At 36.5% G+C, this 20,173-nt stretch overlaps 1 protein-coding gene across 1 annotated transcript in view; it reads right to left on the bottom strand.

Moving 5' to 3' along the window:
- The window catches only part of DNAH9 (dynein axonemal heavy chain 9), an 858,849-nt gene that overhangs the window by 119,093 nt on the left and 719,583 nt on the right, over positions 1-20,173 (bottom strand). Inside the window, exons 58-59 of the mRNA XM_044675179.1 lie at positions 17,378-17,571; positions 16,102-16,250 (exon numbers count right to left, since the gene is read on the bottom strand). Of these exons, the coding sequence (XP_044531114.1) occupies positions 16,102-16,250; positions 17,378-17,571 (343 nt within the window). The remainder of the gene's footprint in view (positions 1-16,101; positions 16,251-17,377; positions 17,572-20,173) is intronic.

Raw genomic sequence — 20,173 nt, 5'->3', positions numbered from 1 at the left:
ATTTAGTTGTGGCAAATAAAAGTAACAAACAAAATAATTTAAAGAAACAAAAGAAGCTAGTGTGGTAATTTGTCTCTAATCTGTGCTTGCTTGAAAGCGTTTTCCTTCTGAAATCAATATTTGGCAACTGTGGTGATTTGTCGTTAAAGCAAAGTTTGACAAAATGAGAAGTGATCAAAATGGACTTTTTCTGAAGCAGCAGTACCTGCGTGTTGTAAAGACTGAACTTAGCAGCTCACCACAATCACTCCTCAAAATTAAATTCATAGTAGACTCACCACCTTCTTGTATACATAAGGGGAAATCTCTTTGCTGAGCTAAAAGCTTGATGACAGACAAATTCATGCCTAAATTTAAGATTCTGTATTGTGTAGAAATCTAAAACATCCAAAACACAAATTCAATATTTTAACTTATTAGACAGGCAGATAAGCATTTCAAAATTGCAATGAAATCCAATCACATAATGCATAATGTAGACAGCAATAAAGGCCTACATTACACGGACTGCTTTTCTCAACAGCTCTCTTGCAAACCAACTATGCATAAACATGGTATTAAGTGCAGAATAGCTCTGTGGTACCTTCAACTGTTTTGAAAATTAGGGGGTTGAAGTACAACAAATCTTTTACAGGTAGGCACCTAGTTATTCTAATAATTTTCTTATGTTGGTTGTTTTCTACATTTGTTTTCATCAGATAATCAACTAACGTGGATGATACATGTGATTTGCCAGGAAAAAAAAACACCATCTCAGATTGAGTACACTTACACATATCATTCTCTTAGGAAGTGCTATCAGCANCCTCCTCCTCCTCCTCCTCCTCCTTCTCCTTGAGGTTATTCTTTAATTGGGAATTGATAATTATTCAACTACCTGGCCACCTAACCTTTTGATATGTTTAACCAAAAACCCCTTTTCCCCCTTATACTACTCTCACTTTCTGACTCCAGGTTTGTAATTTTAATGGGAGCAGGCAGTCATTAAAAAATTGTTTTTTATCCCGCACAGATGCATTCTACAGGGTATAGTAACTTTGCTAGACATCTTGGACCTTTTATCAAATCAGGTATAGGGGCAGATAGTTCAGCAGGCTTCAAGATATTGGCTGCTGCCTCATTTTGGGGGCAAAATGGGTGCTGTTTCACTGTCTTCCTCTTTTTACTGATGCTTCTTCCTCTGTTCTGGCTTTTAGGTTGTCTTCAGTTAAAACTATGTGGCCTTTCATCAACCATACCTATTTCTTTCAGCATCATGGAATCCCTTTTAATTTAGGCAATCATAGAAACATTGTATAGGTTTTAAAACTCAGGCTTTCTGGGGGGAAAAGCTCCACCAAAACAAAACTGTATTATCAAAGGATCAGAATATAAAATAAATGTATACAAATCATTAGCCATTTTGAAAATAGGCCATCATTGCTATATAGATGCTTCCCTTGATCCTACCAGTATTTTTTTTATTAGGCAATGGGGGTCAAGTGACTTGTTCAGGGTCACACAGCTGGGAAGTGTCTGATGACAGATTTGAACCTAGGACCTCCCATCTCTAGGCCTAGCTCTCAATCCACTGAGCTACCCAGCTGCCCCCTATTCTACCAGTATTAAAATTGTGGGATTGACAAAGGATAGAGCTGTTTTCAGGAGAATTCTGAGAGAAAGCTGCTTAAAGAGTGAAGTAGGTTTGGAGTTAGTATAGCATTCTTCATCTTGATGCCATGCAAGACCTAGGCATTTTGCCTTGTTCTTAACCTTTTTCTGTCAGAGACTAGGATGAACTTGCTGAGTTGCTGTGTTTGAGGAGAGTATTTACTGTAATTGTAAGAAAAATGATTGGTAAATTAACCCCAAGTGCCCAAGGGCATTATCTTTCTGTCTTGCCTCCCAGTCAGAGAAAGATGCTATTACATTGCCAATTGAACAATTCCTGAGAGGTCTGTCTCTTCCTCCTTTCCACAAGGGGAAAAGAATCTAAGCAGAAAAATAATTTTCTACTCTCGTCAGAATTATTGGGGCTGGCTGCTCTAAGCCCAACATATTATGTTTCTTCATCTGTTTGCATCCCCTACCCCACCCCAGGAATAGTAGTAGCAGTAGTACTGACATTTGTAGAGCATTTAAATACTTTACCCAATATCACTTCATTTTATCATTATAACAACCCCTAGGATATAGTTGCTATTACTATACTCATTTTATACATGAAGATATTGAGGTAGAAGAAGGCATGGAAATGACAATAACAGTGAACATAGGAATGAACCTGACCTGGATACATTTTCCAGGCATCTCTAATTGATCTTGCAGCTAATAACCTGGCATTATCAGTTACCTTACTATACTGACTCTGAGGAGGAGACAGTGAGAAGCCAGAGACCCCTATCTTGGATATAAAACCTGAGGTGCCTGTCATGGGCATAATCTTGCACAAGAGTAAATCCTACCTTGGCTCTGCAAGAAACCCTTAAATCTTACAAATGACTTCCTATTATTTTATCAGGACTAAGTCCCTTGGAAAACAATCCAAATTGTGTACATAACATGCCAAATGGATGCTGAGCATCTCCTATTGTATGATTATTCACCCTTCCCCAATTTTCCCCAAATGAAAAGTATATAACTCGAAATTCTTTGTCTGTTTGGTGAACTCAGTTTTTAATCTGGGTGCCACACATATGTGTATGCATTCTCTCTCGCTAAGGAAATAAAAACAATGGCTGTAGAAACTGCTTTGTTTTTCTTTTTGATTATTATTATTATTATTATTATTATTATTTAGGATTAACAAAGATTAAATGACTTGCCAAGGGTTAACAACAGTTAGTGTCAAAGACTAGATTTTAATGCAACTCTTCCTGATTCCAAGTCCAATGTTCTATTTACTGTGCCACCTAGCTTACTCTAAGTATTATATACTTTATTTAACTTCATATAAAATAAATTAGCAGTACCTAAATTCTTTATATAATAATGAGAATAAGTGGTATTAAATGTAAAGTTGAAAGGTACTGGGGATAAGGGCAGGTTGGGAACAGGAAATGGTGGAGGTGCAGGGACCGAGAGAATCTGGAGGGCTGGAGAGGTAAAATGGAGGAATACCCTCTGTGGCTGAGAGGCTGTTTTTCAAATTCACTCACAAATACCCACAAGAGAGGTACCCCTGGGTAAGGTTAGGTTAAGGATGCCTGGACCAGTGTCTGATTAAACTTCTGGGGATTAGTGGAGATTACATGGCAAAGATTGACTAGTAGTTGAAACCCATAAATTCCCCTTGTCTGACAGACTGTAACTGTTGGCTCTCATTGTCTAGCCTAGGCTAATGGTGAGTTTAGCCACCAGCCTCTTGGTCTTTGTTCTACCTCTAATATAAACCTGACTGTGATTTTGTATTTCTAAAGTAGTTTAATAATTATAGTAAATCTAGAAAGGGGATAGGTTTGTGGGGAGAGGAGACCCTACTGGGTTTCTTGTTTTCTTCAGCTGAGCCAAGAAGGCTCACCTCCAACTGATCTATCTTCTTCTTAGCTAATCAAAGTCTCTATCCTACCTTAACAAGAGGCAAGTATCCTTCTTGGGAAGGACAAGGGATGGAAAGGATATTCAGGGTGATCTTCTAAAGTTAAGGGATCAGCCCCTTCTCTGCAATTGTTGTTGTTAATTCTTCCTCTAATAGAGTCTCTAAAAAATCTGGAACTGGGGGGCAGCTGGGTAGCTCAGTGGAGTGAGAGTCAGGGCTAGAGACAGGAGGTCCTAGGTTCAAACCCGGCCTCAGCCACTTCCCAGCTGTGTGACCCTGGGCAAGTCACTTGACCCCCATTGCCCACCCTTACCAATCTTCCACCTATGAGACAATACACCAAAGTACAAGGGTTTAAAAAAAATCTGGAACTGTCTTTCTCTTCTGGGTAAGGGAAATGGAGGGAAGGCTTTTCCACAGATTTGGATCTAGAGCTCCAGGTCTTTGCTCCACACTGGAGGGCAAAGCCTTTTCATTTTGCCGTTTCTCCCACAATCCTCTTCTCCCACTTTTCACATTTGAACTGCTGTCTGCTCTATCTCAGTGCTCAGAAATGCATAAGCTTGATTCACAATTTTCCTTTCCACATAAGGAAATGAACAGTCTAGTGAGAGGACAGGAACAGTATGTGGGCATATGTGAGCAGTTTGGTATGTTGCCAAGTCCTACAACCTGTTCTAATTCTTCCCTCTCCTGGAAAAAAGATGATTCCTTCACTGTCTCAGTCAAGGGAGAGAGAGATTAACTTTAAGGGACAGTTGAGGTCATCACTACATCTTTTAGAACAGCTTTTTACAATTTTTGGTAGGGAAGCCCAAAGTGGCACAAATTAGTAACTATCTATGCCTGACTGGTGAATTTTCTTGATAAGGTCTGTTGAATGTAATCATCAGCAAACCTTACTGGCTATATTCTTTCCAGGACTAAGAATTTTTTTGAGGGCTTGACTCCCTGGCCTTTGGCTATTGTCTTTCTCAGTCTATTACTTTTGATTGTTGGGTAAAATAATTTATGCAAAATATATTTTTCAAGGCTCTCTCTCAAACGTATTTAAACTCAGTTCCCTCTATTCCTCATTGGAGACCTCAGTACTTGAGAGATCCTGGATTATGATATTCTTGCCTCCATTAAAAACCCTTTTATTATTACTACTTTGGTAGTTTTGTTTATTTAGGTTGACAAGTATCTGCTTTCTGGGGTTATTCTGCGGTCAAGTTGCCTCTTAGTTACCTTGTGTGAATTAAGTATATTTTATCAGTCTGCTAATTTGTGAGCCACATGAATACCAAAGATTCTCAACAAAACTTGTTGAAGGTTTTGAAAGTGTGCTCTGCAATCATGTCATCATTTGTCTCTTTCCTAGCTCTTCTAAGTTGAAGATGTCACATAATTGTAGGCTTTTTTTAGCTATTCTATTAGCTGAGATATATACCATTGTATTTGTAGCATTTCCTTTATGTGAAGCTCTAAAATACAGGTAGGTATGACTTTTCCCCTAATCAAGGCAAATATTGCATAAATCATGTGATTTCTGGTGAAATTATATGTATAGACAAATTTCTTTCTGTTTACTTCATTTCATCCTGGACTCCTCTCCAGATTCTCTGGACTTCTTTCTCTACCATTCTCATCTACTGAGGGGTGTATGGGTGTTCAAGGAGGACTAGCACCTCAGGTATGAAGGCTTGCCAACTCTTTTTCATGACTGATTATTCTACCTTTGATCTCAAATGGCACTCAACTTTCACCTGTGGCTCCAAGAAGCAGAGGCTATATCCTAGTAGAACCATCCCCGCAGACAGGCTAAACCAGGTTGAGGATGGGTAATATGGGGAATAAAAAGTATTAATGTGTTCTACTCAGGGTGGACATCCATCCTATTCCCTCATCAGGAATGAAAGCCTGTTTAGGCTTACAGAATAAGACTTCAAGGACATTTCATTATTGCCACAGGCCCAGTGAGTTGGGAGGTCTCTTATCTCATTTCAAGGATAGCCATTGGCTATCCTACCTCCTTATCTCCTCATATCTCTTGACTTTAGGAGTCAGAGGAGTCACTCCTGAGGACATGACCACCTCTCTATAACCTTACCCCTCTCTGGTGGAAGCTTGTGATGAACTCATACTATGTATCTTGCTGTTTTCTTATTGGGGGTAGACTTTTGTGCCTAAATTATAAGTCTGGCCCCTAGACAATGGGGTATCAGACAGAGTGGGAAGGGAGTTCTTGCATCAGGAACCTATATAATATTTGTATATGCTCCCATGCATTGGCATTTGCCACTAGGGCAATTTTTCCTTCTAATGAGAAAAATAAAGACTGCTTCTTATACTCTTACTCTCTGACTCCAGGTTTGTAATTGTAATTTGGGTGGGTGGTCATTTTTATCCTACTCAGTGACAAACCTATCAGTGAGTTAGGAGAGGTATGTGAAGACTTCCTCCAGTGGAATGGACAGATGAGAACAATTTGTTCCAATAACCATGAAGGCAGTTGAAGCAAGTGCTCTGGGTGAGACATTGAAGATGTCAAGGTCATCTATTGCATCCAAATCCCCAGGCATCCTGACTTTTGTCTTGCTCCTGGACTTTAAAGTCTCTGGAAGAGAGATCAAGGGTGATGACTTTGTGTAATTTTGCCTCACTTATATCCAATTTATGCACAAATCAAGCAAAATCTTAAATATTAGCCTAAAAACCACTGGGTTTTTGAAACTTGACTCAAAAAACCCCTAATATTGATGCAACAGCCAGATTTAAGATGTGCTAGATTGCCTGCTTTGGCAACTAATAATTAATTCTAAGACATGGACTTGTATAGTAGATACTATCAGATTTCTTTGGTTGCAGAAGACCATTTTCATCTGTCCAACAGGACATTTTACCAATCTGAGTATATGCTGAAAGGCATCTTTATATATTCTTACCCTTCCTCTCCATTTGAATGTAAGCTACTTGACAGCGGTGACTGTCTTTCTATTTATATTTGCATTCCCAGAATTTGGTCCAGAATTTAATGAATAAGTGTTTAATGAATACTTGTTAGAAATGTCACCTGTTGTTCCCCTGCATAGTTCCAATTTCTGCCATTGTCTCAACAGTTCTGATGCCTGGAGCTTATTAAGTCCTATGGCATTATTTCCTTGCTTTTTGACATATAACTTCTCTTGGTCCTTTATCATTCATCTGCTCATGCTGCCAGTTAATGGAGGCAAGGAAAGTTGGTATAATGCTATTCACATACAAAGTTGGGACACTATCTGGTGGATGACAAATTTGCAACTGTAACTACTACCTCTTAGAAAAGTTCTTAAGTGTCAGAAGATTCTGTAGACATGACAAATTCAGAAGTGGCTTTATCTTCTTTGGTACAGTGCTCACATCTTGTGACCCACATGCATAACAGAGGCTTTGCATACTTTTCTATTGATAGCTTCAGACTACTTTTCTTCTAGCTAGTTCAACATTTTCAAGAACCTTTTCTTATGTTCTGTTAGTGTTTTGCAAAGATAATGGTATACCAACATTTCTAAGGCAATTCACACCTGTAAACTACTTTTTCCATAAATCCCTGGAAAGTGGTAGATGCCTCCAAGATGAAATTGGTCTATAATTATCCCCTCTCTGTATTTGTTCTTCTTGGCTTAGGTATCAGTGCTTTATTTATTTCATAAAAGAAGTTTGGCAGGACTACTACTTTACTAATTATTTTAAATAATTTATTTAATATTGGAAGTAGATGATCTTTAAGTGTTTGGTAGAATTAATTTGTAAATCCATTTAGTCCTGATGCTTTTATTTTTGGAAGTTCATTTATGTCCTGTTCAATTTCTTTTTCTAAAATAGGTTTATTTAGATATTCTATTTCCTCCTTTGTTAGTCTAGGCAGTTTATATTTTTGTAAGTATTATTGCATTTCATTTAAATAGTTAGATGTGTTGGCATATAATTGGGCAAAATAACTCATTATAATTGCTTTGATTTCATCTTCCTTAGTGTTAATTTCATCGTTTAAAATTTTTTTCATTACTGTGATATATTGTCCATTTCTTCTTTTTTGCATTTATTTATTCATAAATAATTTTTATATTTTAGAAAAGTTATCATGGTTACATGATTCATGTTCTTATTTTCCCCTTCACCCCCAAAATGTCCCCTCTCCCCATAGACCTACACGCATTTCAACTGGTTTTAACATGTGTCATCGATCAAGACCTATTTCCAAATGGTTGATAGTTGTATTGGTGTGGTAGTTTTGAGTCTATATCCCCAATCATGTCCACCTCAACCCATGTGTTCAAGTAGTTGTTTTTCTTCTGTGTTTCCACTCCTATATTTCTTCCCTTGAATGTGGGTACTGTTCCTTTCCATAAATCCCTCAGAATTGTCCTGGGTCATTGCTTTGCTGCCAGTACAGAAGTCTATTACATTTGATTTTACCACAGTGTATCAGTCTCTATGTACAATGTTCTTCCGGTTCTGCTCCTTTCACTCTGCATCAATTCCTGGAGGTCTCTCCAGTTCACATGGAATTCCTCCAGTTTATTATTCCTATGAGCACAATAGTATTCCATCACCAGCATATACCACAATTTGTTCAGCCATTCCCCAATCGAAGGGCATAACCTCATTTTCCAGTTTTTTGCCACCACAAATATCACAGCTATAAATATTTTCATACAAGTTGGTTTATCTATGATCTCTTTGGGGTACAAACCCAACAATGGTATGGCTGGATCAAAGGGCAGGCATTCTTTTATAGCCCTTTGAGCATGATTCCAAATTGCCAGCCAGAATGGCTGGATCAGTTCATAACTCAACCAGCAATGCATTAATGTCCCAATTTTGCCACATCCCCTCCAACATTCATTACTCTCCCCTTCTTTCATTTTAGCCAATCTGCTAAGTGTGAGGTGATACCTCAGAGTTGTTTAGATTTGCATTTCTCTAATTATTAGAGATTTAGAACACTTTTTCATGTGCTTATTGATACTTTTGATTTCTTTATCTGAAAATTGCCTATTCATGTCTCTTGCCCATTTATCAACTGGGGAATGGCTTGATTTTTTTTTATGCAATTAATTTAACTCCCTGTATATTTGAGTAATTGGACCCCTGTCAGAGTTTTTGTTATAAAGATTTTTTCCCAATTTGTTGTTTCCCTTCTGATTTTGGTTGCATTGTTTTTGTTTGTACAAAAGCTTTTTAATTTAATATAATCAAAATCAATTTTTTTACATTTTGTAATTTTCTTGCTTTGTTTTAAAATCTTTTCTTTCCCAGAGATCTGACAAGTATACTATTCTGTGTTCACTTAATTGATTTATAGTTTCCCTCTTTATATTCAAGTCATTCACTCATTCTGAATCTATCTTGGTGTAGGGTGTGAGATGTTGATCAAAGCCTAATCTCTCCCATATTGTTTTCCAATTTTACCATCATTTTTTGTCAAATAGTGGACTTTTGTCCCCAAAGTTGGGCTCTTTGGGTTTATCATACACTGTCTTGCTGATGTCACTTACCCCAAGTCTATTCCACTGATCCTCCCTTCTGTCTCTTACCAGTACCATATTGTTTCAATGACTGCTGCTTTATAGTATAGTTTAATATCTGGTACTGCTAGGCCACCTTTCTTCACATTTTTTTTTCATTATTTCCCTTGATATTCTGGATCTTTTGTTATTCCAAATTAACTTTGTTATATTTTTTCCCAATTCAGTAAAAAGTTTTTTGGTAGTTTGATAGGTACGGCGCTAAGTAGGTAAATTAATTTGGGTAGAATGGTCATTTTTATTATGTTAGCTCGTCTTACCCATGAGCAATCAATGTTTTTCCAATTGTTTAGATCTAATTTTATTTGTTTGGAAAGTGTTTTGTAGTTGTTTTCGTATAATTGCTGTGTTTGTTTTGGTAGATAGATTCCTAAGTATTTTATATTGTCTAGGATGATTTTAAATGGTGTTTCTCTTTCTACCTCTTGCTGCTCTAATGTGTTGGAAATATATAGAAATGCTCATGATTTATGTGCATTTATTTTGTATCCTGCAACTTTGCTAAAGTTGTTGATTATTTCTACAAGCTTCTTAGTTGATTCTCTAGGATTTTTTAAGGAGACCATCATATCATCTGCAAAGAGTGAAAGCTTAGTCTCCTCTTGCCTATTTTGATACCTTCAATTTCTTTTTCTTCTCATTGCTACTGCTAGTGTTTCTAGTACAATGTTAAATAATAGAGGTGATAATGGGCATCCTTATTTTATGCCTGATCTTATTGGGAAGGCTTCTAATTTATCCCCATTGCATATGATGCTGGGCAATGGTTTTAGGTATATACTGTTTATTATTTTTAGGAAAGGTCCTTCTATTCCTATACTTTTCAGTGTTTTCAATAGGAATGGGTGCTATATTTTGTGAAACACTTTTTCAGCATCTATTGAGATAATCATGTGATTTTTGTTTGTTAGACTGTTGATATGGTCAATTATGTGGATGGTTTTCCTAATGTTAAACCATCCTTACATTCCTGGTATAAATCCCACCTGATCATGGTGGATGATCCTCTTGATTACTTGCTGGAGTCCCTTTGCTAGTATTCTATTTAAGACTTTTGCATCTATGTTCATTAGGGAGATTGGTCTGTAGTTTTCTTTCTCTGTTTTTGATCTCCCTGGTTTTGGAATCAGTACCATATTTGTGTCATAAAAGGAATTTGGGAGGACTTCTTCTTTTCTCATCATATCAAATAATTTCTATTGTATTGGGATTAGTTGCTCTTTGAAAATCTAATAGAATTCACTTGTGAATCCATCAGGCCCTGGCAATTTTTTCTTAGGGAGTTCTTTGATGGCTTGTTCAATTTCTTTTTCTGATATGGGATTATTTAGGTATTCTCTTTCTTCTGCTGTTAATCTAGGCAATTTGTATTTTTCTAAATATTCATCCATATTTCCTAGATTGCTATATTTATTGCCATATAATTGGGCAAAATAGTTTTTAATGATTGCCTTAATTTCTCCTTCATTATAGGTGAGGTCTCCCTTTTCATCTTTGATACTGTCAATTTGGTTTTCTTCTTTCCTTTTTTTTTATTAGATTGACCAGTACTTTGTCAATTTTATCTGTTTTTTCAAAATACCAGCTTCTAGTCTTATTTGTTAAATCAATGTTAAATCTTTTCCTTTTGATTTTATTAATTTCTCCCTTGATTTTTGGTATTTCTAATTTAGTTTTCATTTGGGGATTTTAAATTTGCTCGCTTTCTATTTTTTTAATTTGCATGCCCAATTCATTAATCTCTGCCCTCCCTAATTTGTTAATATGTGCACTCAAGGATATAAATTTTCCCCTGAGTACTGCCTTAGCTGCATCCCACAGAGTTTGGTAGGATGTCTCTTCATTGTCATTCTCTTCAATGAAATTTTTGATTGTTTCTATGATTTCTTTTTTGACTAATTGGTTTTGGAGAACCAGGTGCCCTTACTAATTATTATTTTTATTGCATTATGATCTGAGAAGGTTACATTTATTATTTCTGCTTTTTTGCATTTGTTTACAATATTTCTATGCCCTATTACATGGTCAATCTTTGTGAATGTACCATGTGCAGCTGAAAAGATGGTGTATTCCTTTTTGCCCCTATTTACTTTTCTCCACATATCAATTAAATCTAATTTTTCTAGGACTTCATTCACCTCTCTTACCTCTTTCTTATTTATTTTTTGGTTTGATTTATCGAGATCTGAAAGAGTAATATTTAGATCTCCCACTATTATGGTTTTTACTATCTATTTCCTTCTTGAGCTCTGCCAGTTTCTCCATTATGAATTTGGATGCTATGCCACTTAGTGCATACATATTGAACACTGTTATTTCCTCATTGTCTTTACTGCCTTTAAACAGGATGTAATGACCTTCCCTGTCTTTTTTAATCATATCTTTTTTTTACTTTGGCTTTGTCAGAAATCATAATCTCCACTCCAGCCTTCTTTTTCTCATTTGATGTCCAAAATATTTTGCTCAAGCCCTTTACCTTAAACTTGTGTATGTCCACCCGCCTCATATATGTTTCTTGTAGACAACATATGGTAGGATTTTGGTTTCTCATCCACTCTGCTACTTGCTTCCATTTTATGGGTGAGTTTATCCCATTCATATTCAGAGTTACAATATTAGTTGTGTATTCACCAACATTTTGGTATCCTCTCTTATTTCTACCTCTTCTTCTTAAACTATTTCCTTTTAAACCAGTGGTTTGCTTTAAGCCAGTAACACTTGTCCCCTCCTTTGATCTACTTCCCTTTCTAACCCCTCCTTTATTATTCCCCTCTTTTTATTTTTAAGGCCTAATGAATTCCCTCCCCCTTCTTCTCCTCTCTCTTTTTTGACCTCCCCACTCTCCTGCTCCCCTTGTTTTATCCCTTCTGATTTTCTCAGTAGGGTTAGATAGAGTTTTATATCCCAATGGATATAGCTACTCTTCCCTCTCAGGTAAGGATTTATTAAGCATCTATTACACGTTAGGCACTGTATTATGTATTGCTTTACATTTGATCTAAAACATCTGTGATGTAAGGGCTAATATGATCCTTATTTTATAAATAAGAAAACTGATTCAAACAGGTTTCAGATAGAGGGTATTGTCAGGCTGCTGTAAGGAAATTAAACTTCTCAGTGTAGTTACTCATTGACATCAAAGTGCTATTAGTGGGAAAGAGGGACTCCTCAAGGTCCCTAAGAAGAGATTAATTATAATGGGGCAGAGGAAGTACTAGAGGTTCAGAAGGAAAGTGGAAAACTCAATCCTCCTTAATAAATACAAACAATGAATGAAAAGTAAATTGTCTGCTTGCCTCTACACTGCTCTACACTACATGGTTTAATTGCATGGAAGGTAATATGTTGACAGATTCTAAACACACTGATACTCATCACTTCCTCCTTAAGGGTAACCCCTTTTAACTATGGAGTGCTTTCCTGTCCCTTATCTGGCAGGCTTCTAAGGCAGAAGACTTGGATGAACTGAAACTGCTGGCTAATCAGAAACACTAGTTCCTATCCAAAATTTACACTTTTGTCTGTCTCCAACCCGAACCCCAACCCCAAACCCCCCTCATTTTGAGTATGGTTGTTAAGGTCACAGAAGATATTCATAGGCCATAAACGGAACCCCAAGAAAAGGAAACTGATAGGCAATAGGGCAAATACCAAACATGCCTTTACTGGTTATTCAGGGCCTTGAATGTTCTCAACTAATAGCATATGAATTTCCTGAGGAGCTCCATGCATTGATCCAGACTGTTGCATTATGTAGATGAAATTTTTCTAGTCAGAGGATGCCTTGGCCTGGATATTACCACCCATTTGTACAGAAGAGATTAGTCCGTGGTTCCACAGAAATTTTTTTTTCCTCTAGTATATCTTTTAAACTCTTAGGACTCAATGGCCCTTCCAAGCAATACAATTCTAGCATTGCCTTCTTCTTACCTCCCTGGGCAATCAATTTATAATCAAATATATGTTGCCCAATTATGTAGTCTCATGATAGATACTTCCTATCTATATGTTTCAGGTGTTAAAAAATTTCCCTGGCCTCTGAGTGCTATATCCTGCTTACTGGTATCTCATCGGAAGGTCATTATAAGCTTAGACCCAGGGGTTTCTCTATATATTAGGTAGTAAATTGCCATCCTCTCTGGCCTAAATAAATGATAGCTTAGGAGATTGATTGGACACTATTTTCATTCTTTTTTTTTCTTTTAAATAAACCCTCACCTTCCGTCTTGGAGTCAATACTGTGTAGAGGTCTTAGAGACCATTTACTTGGAAAATATTGCCACCATTATACTTAATGACTATGGTTTCTACAAAGGATTAAGTTAGGCTTGGTTCAGCAATTGAGTTAATAGTAGCTGTCAGGCAAAGATCTAATTTCTCAAATATACAAAGAACTAAGTCAAATTTATAAGAAATAAAATCATTCCCCAGTTGACAAATGATCAAGGAAGTTTTTATATGAAGAAATCAAAACTATCAATAATTATATGAAAAATATATTTTAAATTCCTCCTGATTAGAGAAATGCAATTCTTACACCTTACACCTACCAGAGTGATCAATATGACATTAAAGGAAAATAATAAATGTTGGAGGGAATGTGGCAAAATTAATTCCTACAACCAATCTGAAAGGCAATTTGGCATTATGCCCAAAAGACTTTAAAAGGATGCATTCCTTTGATCCAGCAATACCACTACTGGGTTTGTATCCCAAAGAGATAAAAAAAAACATGGGAAAGGTTCTTTTTGTACAAAAATACTTATAGCTACATTTTCTGTGGTGTCAAAAAAATTGGAAAACGAATTGTCCCTCAATTGGGGAATGGCTGAACAAATTGTGGCATATGATGGTGATAGAATATTATTGTGTTATAAGAAATGATGAACTAGAGGATTTCTATATGAACTGGAAAAACTTTAATGAACTGATGCAGAGAGAAATAAGCAGAAAGAGAACATTATATACATAAAGTGAAACACTGTAGGACAATCAAATATAATTGACTTTGTTACTGAAAGCAATGATCCAGGGCAACTTTGAGGGACTTATGAGAAAGAATGCTATCCACATCTAGAGAAAGAACTGTGGGAGTAGAAATCCATAAGACAAAATATGATTTATCACTTGTTTTTGTGGGTATATGATTTGGGATTTTGGTTTTAAAAGATTACTTTATTACAAAAACAAATAATAGTGATGATACATGTATAACCCAGTGAAATTGCTTGTTATCTCTGGGAGGGGGAGGGGAAAAGGGAGGGAGACAACAAAAATCATGTAACCATGGGGGGGAAAAGAGTATGTGGCAACCCATTCCCCAATTGAAAAATGTTCAAAGATATGAACAAGCAGTTTTCTAAGAAGAAATCCAATATCAATTGCCATAAGAAAAAAATGTTCTAAATCACTAATAGTTGAAGAAAGTTAAAACAACTGTATAGTTCTACCAAAGGCATTTGATGGAGTTTGTTAACCTTATTGAGTAAAATAATGAACCCCCCCCCCCAAATAAATTAATAGTAGATGTCAGGCCTGTCAAGCTTTACCCAAATCCGAGGAAAGGAGGGTTCAAATTTTACTGATTCCAAGGTGGCAGCTAACAGACTTGCAGCCTGGACTGGCATTTGAGATGAAAGTAATTAGTGCTGTCATTGTTTGGTTTGTTTTTTAACTACAAGTAGCTTGGAACAGCAGATTTCTGACATTAAGACAGTTTTCTATAGAAAGTGGCATGAGATAACTGACAAATCTTACCATCATGTCCTGCACACTAGGAGCTGTATAACTTTGTTGAACTCCTGTATGCTTTGGGCTGGGTTGTAAAGTCTTCATCAATGCTACAAAGAACCATAATTATGTCCCCTTTGCATTCCTTCTATTTCTCTTTTGTTATCATTAACGTCTTTATTCTAAGATTGTATTTCCCACTATTCCACCATCTGTTAATTATCCTCTGTCAGAAGTGGGAGGTGTGTGTGTGTGTGTGTGTGTGTGTGTGTGTGTGTGTGTGTGTATGTCTTGCAAAGTACCTCATGTTGCTTCTAGATCTGTAAAACAGGGAAAGTTATCAGGCACATTAACTTCCCTAAGGAACAGGATACAATCAGTCCATCAACATTGAAAAGAGAAATATTAATTATGTCAGGGAAATGACTTGTGAACTTACTCTCCTGACACTACTGGGGTTTCTGGGGAGAATGGCTCCATTGAGGTTTCTGGGTAGACTGGCTAAGACAGATATTTCAGGGCAGGCTTATAAAACTACTAAATAACTGGCTCCTAGCCCAGGTATGCCCTTGGATTTTGCACCAGAGGCAGATTTCTGTGGATTAAATTTGTCAGACCAAGTTTTATCTCATTTGTGGGGTTTCAAGGCAGATTGAAGACCCTAGTAGCTTCCCTACCCCATTAAAAGATGCCCCAGGGATGCTCAAGTGACCCTGAGTCACTTAGTTAAAATAAGAGCTGGTGGGGAGTTTGAATGTCTTTCAGTTCCTTCTATCTTCTCCTCTCCACCCTCTACCACACAACTAGCATGAATCAGCACCAATAATAGGGTCCAGCCTCCTCACTCTCTTTCCCCTTTCCTCTTTGCTTAATCTTATTTGACCCAGTTAAAAATCCTATAAAAACCCTTCAGATTTTAATGTCTGATTAATGAAATCGGGTGTCTGATTCTATCTGGAGCCCCAGAGGACCTGACTGGTTTCCTTCATCCCTGACTATCCTTGAATGTAAATACATTCTCATTAAAACTAACTTATTACACTTTTTCTGTCTGCTATGGTGTTTTTCTTTGAAGTAAACTTTATTAAAATAATTACTTGTTAAATATAACAATATTCAATTATATTATTACCTAAAAAAGCATGTAATGTTATGTTTTTGGTTTCATATATAATTCTCTTTTTCTGTTCCACTTTGCATATGGAAATACTAATTTTATTTTATTTTTAGTAAAAAAAATAATAATATGAAGAAAGACCATGATATTGACTTGAGGTTGGCTCTGATGCAAGGTCCTCTTACCTTCCTTCTCCACGTCTTTCAGTGGGTCAACACCTGGAGACAGAATGAAGAACATGGGCATTGCAGGCCCTGATTCTTCTAAAGAGGTAGAGAAATCTAATGCTCTTGCCACCACATATTTGCTTCCTAGCTTTTCTTCCACAAAATTTCTGCCAGGAAAAAAATAAGATCAAAAAAGAGGTCAAGTCAGAGGAAGTAACTTTCCTAAGGTTATTTACATAGATCTAATGTAGAATGAGAACTAGAACCAAGGTTTCTCAGGTTATAATTTAGTGATCTTTCCTTGACATATGAATGTGAAGTAAGTATTGACTATATTTTATAAAATCAAATAATTTAAAACTTGAAGGAAGTGCAAATCAGCTCATGCCCAAAATCCTTGGATACTGCAGATGAATTCCAAAGAGTAAAGAATCTCTTTACTATAATATGATAAGATGTGAACAATAAAAACTGAAAGATATGAGCTCTCTCAGGAACACCATGATCTTAGAAAGAGGATGTTTAGGTTTGATGTGTGGGGGTGCATATGAAAAAAGGAACCTGCCCTGGATGCATGTTTCACCAATGACTAGATTTTCACCAGTAGATTTTCATTTAGTCACACATTCAATGATGTGTGACGGGAGAGAGCAACAATCTTGGTACGTATTCTGGAAAGCAGAGGGTAAAGAACTTAGTCTGATAATATAGAAGGAGTTACTATAACATTTCACTGGATAAACATAAGTTTCAATTATAAAATGAGGGCATCAGACTAAATGATCTACAAGGCCCCTTTTAGTTATAAAGCTATGGTCAGTTACCTTTGATTACTTTATAGATGGGAAGTAAATGAATGTGACATGGACATGTACTTGTAGGTTCCAGGACAACTTCAGAATAAATTGATGTTTCTCTCAGCATAGTTCCAGTTTTCCACTACTCTTTAACTTCCTATCCTCCATTGATCAAAGTGTGACCAGTTCCTACGTTTCCTCTTCATATTCTAATTACTAAACGTTCCCCACCTGCCTCTTTCAGATCTTAAGAAAATAAATTGGTATGGTAATAGAATATAAAAAATTATCTCCTTTGGGGAATAAAGGGATTGAGGGGTATCAAAACAGTGTTATGTTACCATAAAATCAATGAGTCCTAACTCTTTCTTTGGATGGTTTTGAGACTTGAATAAAGTGGGGACTCTGAGGCTCCTACTTAGTGAATGTTTCCTTAATTGTCTTGATGTCCCTCCCACAACAAAAGTTAGCCTTCCCTGCCAACTTGGGATCTTTACCTTATAGCATATGTCATTCGGTCAGGTCTCATTGCCCTCATCATACACAGTTGTTGCAGAGATGACTTGTTTTTCCATGCTTGGGGGAATTTCTCCTTTTCAGGGCACTCTGAGTCCACAAATTTTTTCCAACGCTTGGCAGATCCTTCAATGTCCCGATCCAGATTACAAAATTCTTCCATTGATGAAAGAGTCTAGAAAAAATTCAGAGAACATTTAATAATAAGAAGAATAAGAAGAAATGTGTCCCTTACCTCATAGGAAAAAAAATTTACTCAGAAAACAGATTAAGGAGAGACAATTTAAGAATCATCGGGTTATCAAAAAAATCATAAGACTGTTCAAATATCATATTACTAGAGGCAAAATAAATATTGAAAGAATTAATCAATTACCCTTCTGAAAGAAATCCCAAATTGAAAACTCTAGTAATATTGTTGACAAAATCCAGAGTTCTCAGATCAAGGGAAAAATATAGTAAGCAGTATAACTTAAAGGTTCTTAAATGGGGTGACCTACCCCACAGAACCCTCAAAGAGTGAATCAATCAAGCCAGGGGTGCTGCTTTTATACCTATATTCTTTTTTTCCCCTGTGTTTGTTAGAAAATTCTTTTTTTTTAATTTAAACATTTATTAATAATCATTTTTAACATGGTTACATGATTCATGCTCCTACTTTCCCCTTCACCCCCCCCCACTCCCCCCACCCATGGCCGACGCACATTTCCACTGGTTTTGTCATGTGTCCTTGATCAAGACCTATTTCCAAATTGTTGGTGGTTCCATTGGTGTGGTAGTTTCGAGTCCACACCCTCAATCATGTCCACCCCAACCCATGCGTTCAAGCAGTTGCTTTTCTTATGTTTCCTCTCCTGCAATTCTTCCTCTGAATGTGGGTAGCGTTCTTTACCATAAGTCCCTCAGAATTGTCTTGGGTCATTGCATTGCTGCTGGTACAGAGGTCCATTACATTCAATTTTACCACAGTATATCAGTCTCTGTGTACAATGTTCTTCTGGCTCTGCTCCTTTCGCTCTGCATCAGTTCCTGGAGGTCTTTTCAGTTCACATGGAATTCCTCCAGTTTATTATTCCTTTGAGGACAATAGTATTCCATCACCAGTATATACCACAATTTGTTCAGCCATTCCCCAATTGGAGGGTATCCCCTCATTTTCCAGTTTTTTGCCACCACAAAAAGCACAGCTATAATATTTTTGAACATCTGTTTGTCTATGATCTCTTTAGGGTACAAACCCAACAATGGTATGGCTGGATCAAAGGGCAGGCATTCTTTTATAGCCCTTTGAGCATAGTTCCAAATTGCCAGCCAGAATGGTTGGATCAGTTCATAGCTCCACCAGCAATGCATTAATGTCCCGATTTTGCCACATCCCCTACAACATTCATTACTCTCCCCTTCTGTCATTTTAGCCAACCTGCTAGGTGTGAGGTGATACCTCAGAGTTGTTTTGATTTGCATTTCTCTAATTATTAGAGATTTACAACACTTTCTCATGTGCTTATTGATACTTTTGATTTCTTCATTTGAAAATTGCCCATTCATATCCCTTGCCCATTTATCAATTGGGGAATGGCTTGATTTTTTATACAATTGCTTTAACTCCTTGTATATTTGAATAATTAGACCCCTGTCAGAGTTTTTTGTTATAAAGATTTTTTCCCAATTTGTTGTTCCCCTTCTGATTTTGGCTGCATTGTTTTTGTTTGTACAAAAGCTTTTTAGTTTGATGTAATCAAAATCATTTAATTTACATTTTGTAATTTTCTCTAACTCTTGCTTGGTTTTAAAATCTTTTCTTTCCCAGAGATCTGACAAGTATACTATTCTGTGTTCACGTAATTTATTTATAGTTTCCCTCTTTATATTCGAGTCATTCACCCATTCTGAATTTATCTTGGTGTAGGGTATGAGATATTGATATAAGCCTAATCTCTCTCATATTGTTTTCCAAATTTCCCAGCAGTTTTTGTCAAATAGTGGATTTTTGTCCCAAAAGTTGGGCTCTTTGGGTTTATCATACACTGTCTTGCTGACGTCACTTACCTCAAGTCTATTCCACTGATCCTCCCTTCTGTCTCTTAGCCAGTACCATATCATTTTGATGACCTCTGCTTTATAGTATAGTTTAATATCTGATACTGCTAGGCCCCCTTCCTTCACATTTTTTTCATTATTTCCCTTGATATTCTTGATCTTTTGTTCTTCCAAATGAACTTTGTTATAGTTTTTTCTAATTCAGTAAAAAAGTTTTTTGGTAGTTTGATATGTGTAGTACTAAAAAGGTGAATTAATTTGGATAGAATGGTCATTTTTATTATGTTAGCTCGTCCTACCCATGAGCAGTCAATGTTTTTCCAATTGTTTAGATCTAGTTTTATTTGTTTGGAAAGTGTTTTGTAGTTGTTTTCGTATAATTGCTGTGTTTGTTTTGGTAGATAGATTCCTAAGTATTTTATGTTGTCTAGGATGATTTAAAATGGTGTTTCTCTTTTTACCTCTTGCGGCTTAGATGTGTTGGAAATATATATTTCCGATGCTGATGATTTATGTGCATTTATTTTGTATCCTGCAACTTTGCTAAAGTTGTTGATTATTTCAACCAGCTTCTTAGTTGATTCTCTAGGATTTTTTAAGTATACCATCATATCATCTGCAAAGAGTGATAGCTTAGTCTCCTCATTGCCTATTTTGATACCTTCAATTTCTTTTTCTTCTCCAATTGCTAATGCTATTGTTTCTAGTACTATGTTATGGGCATCCTTGTTTCACTC

Source organism: Gracilinanus agilis, chromosome 4 (assembly GCF_016433145.1).
Source record: "Gracilinanus agilis isolate LMUSP501 chromosome 4, AgileGrace, whole genome shotgun sequence".
NCBI classification, from domain to species: Eukaryota; Metazoa; Chordata; class Mammalia; order Didelphimorphia; family Didelphidae; genus Gracilinanus; species Gracilinanus agilis.
Note: the sequence above shows the minus strand (reverse complement) of the source record. Positions and strands in the feature narration are given on the sequence as shown.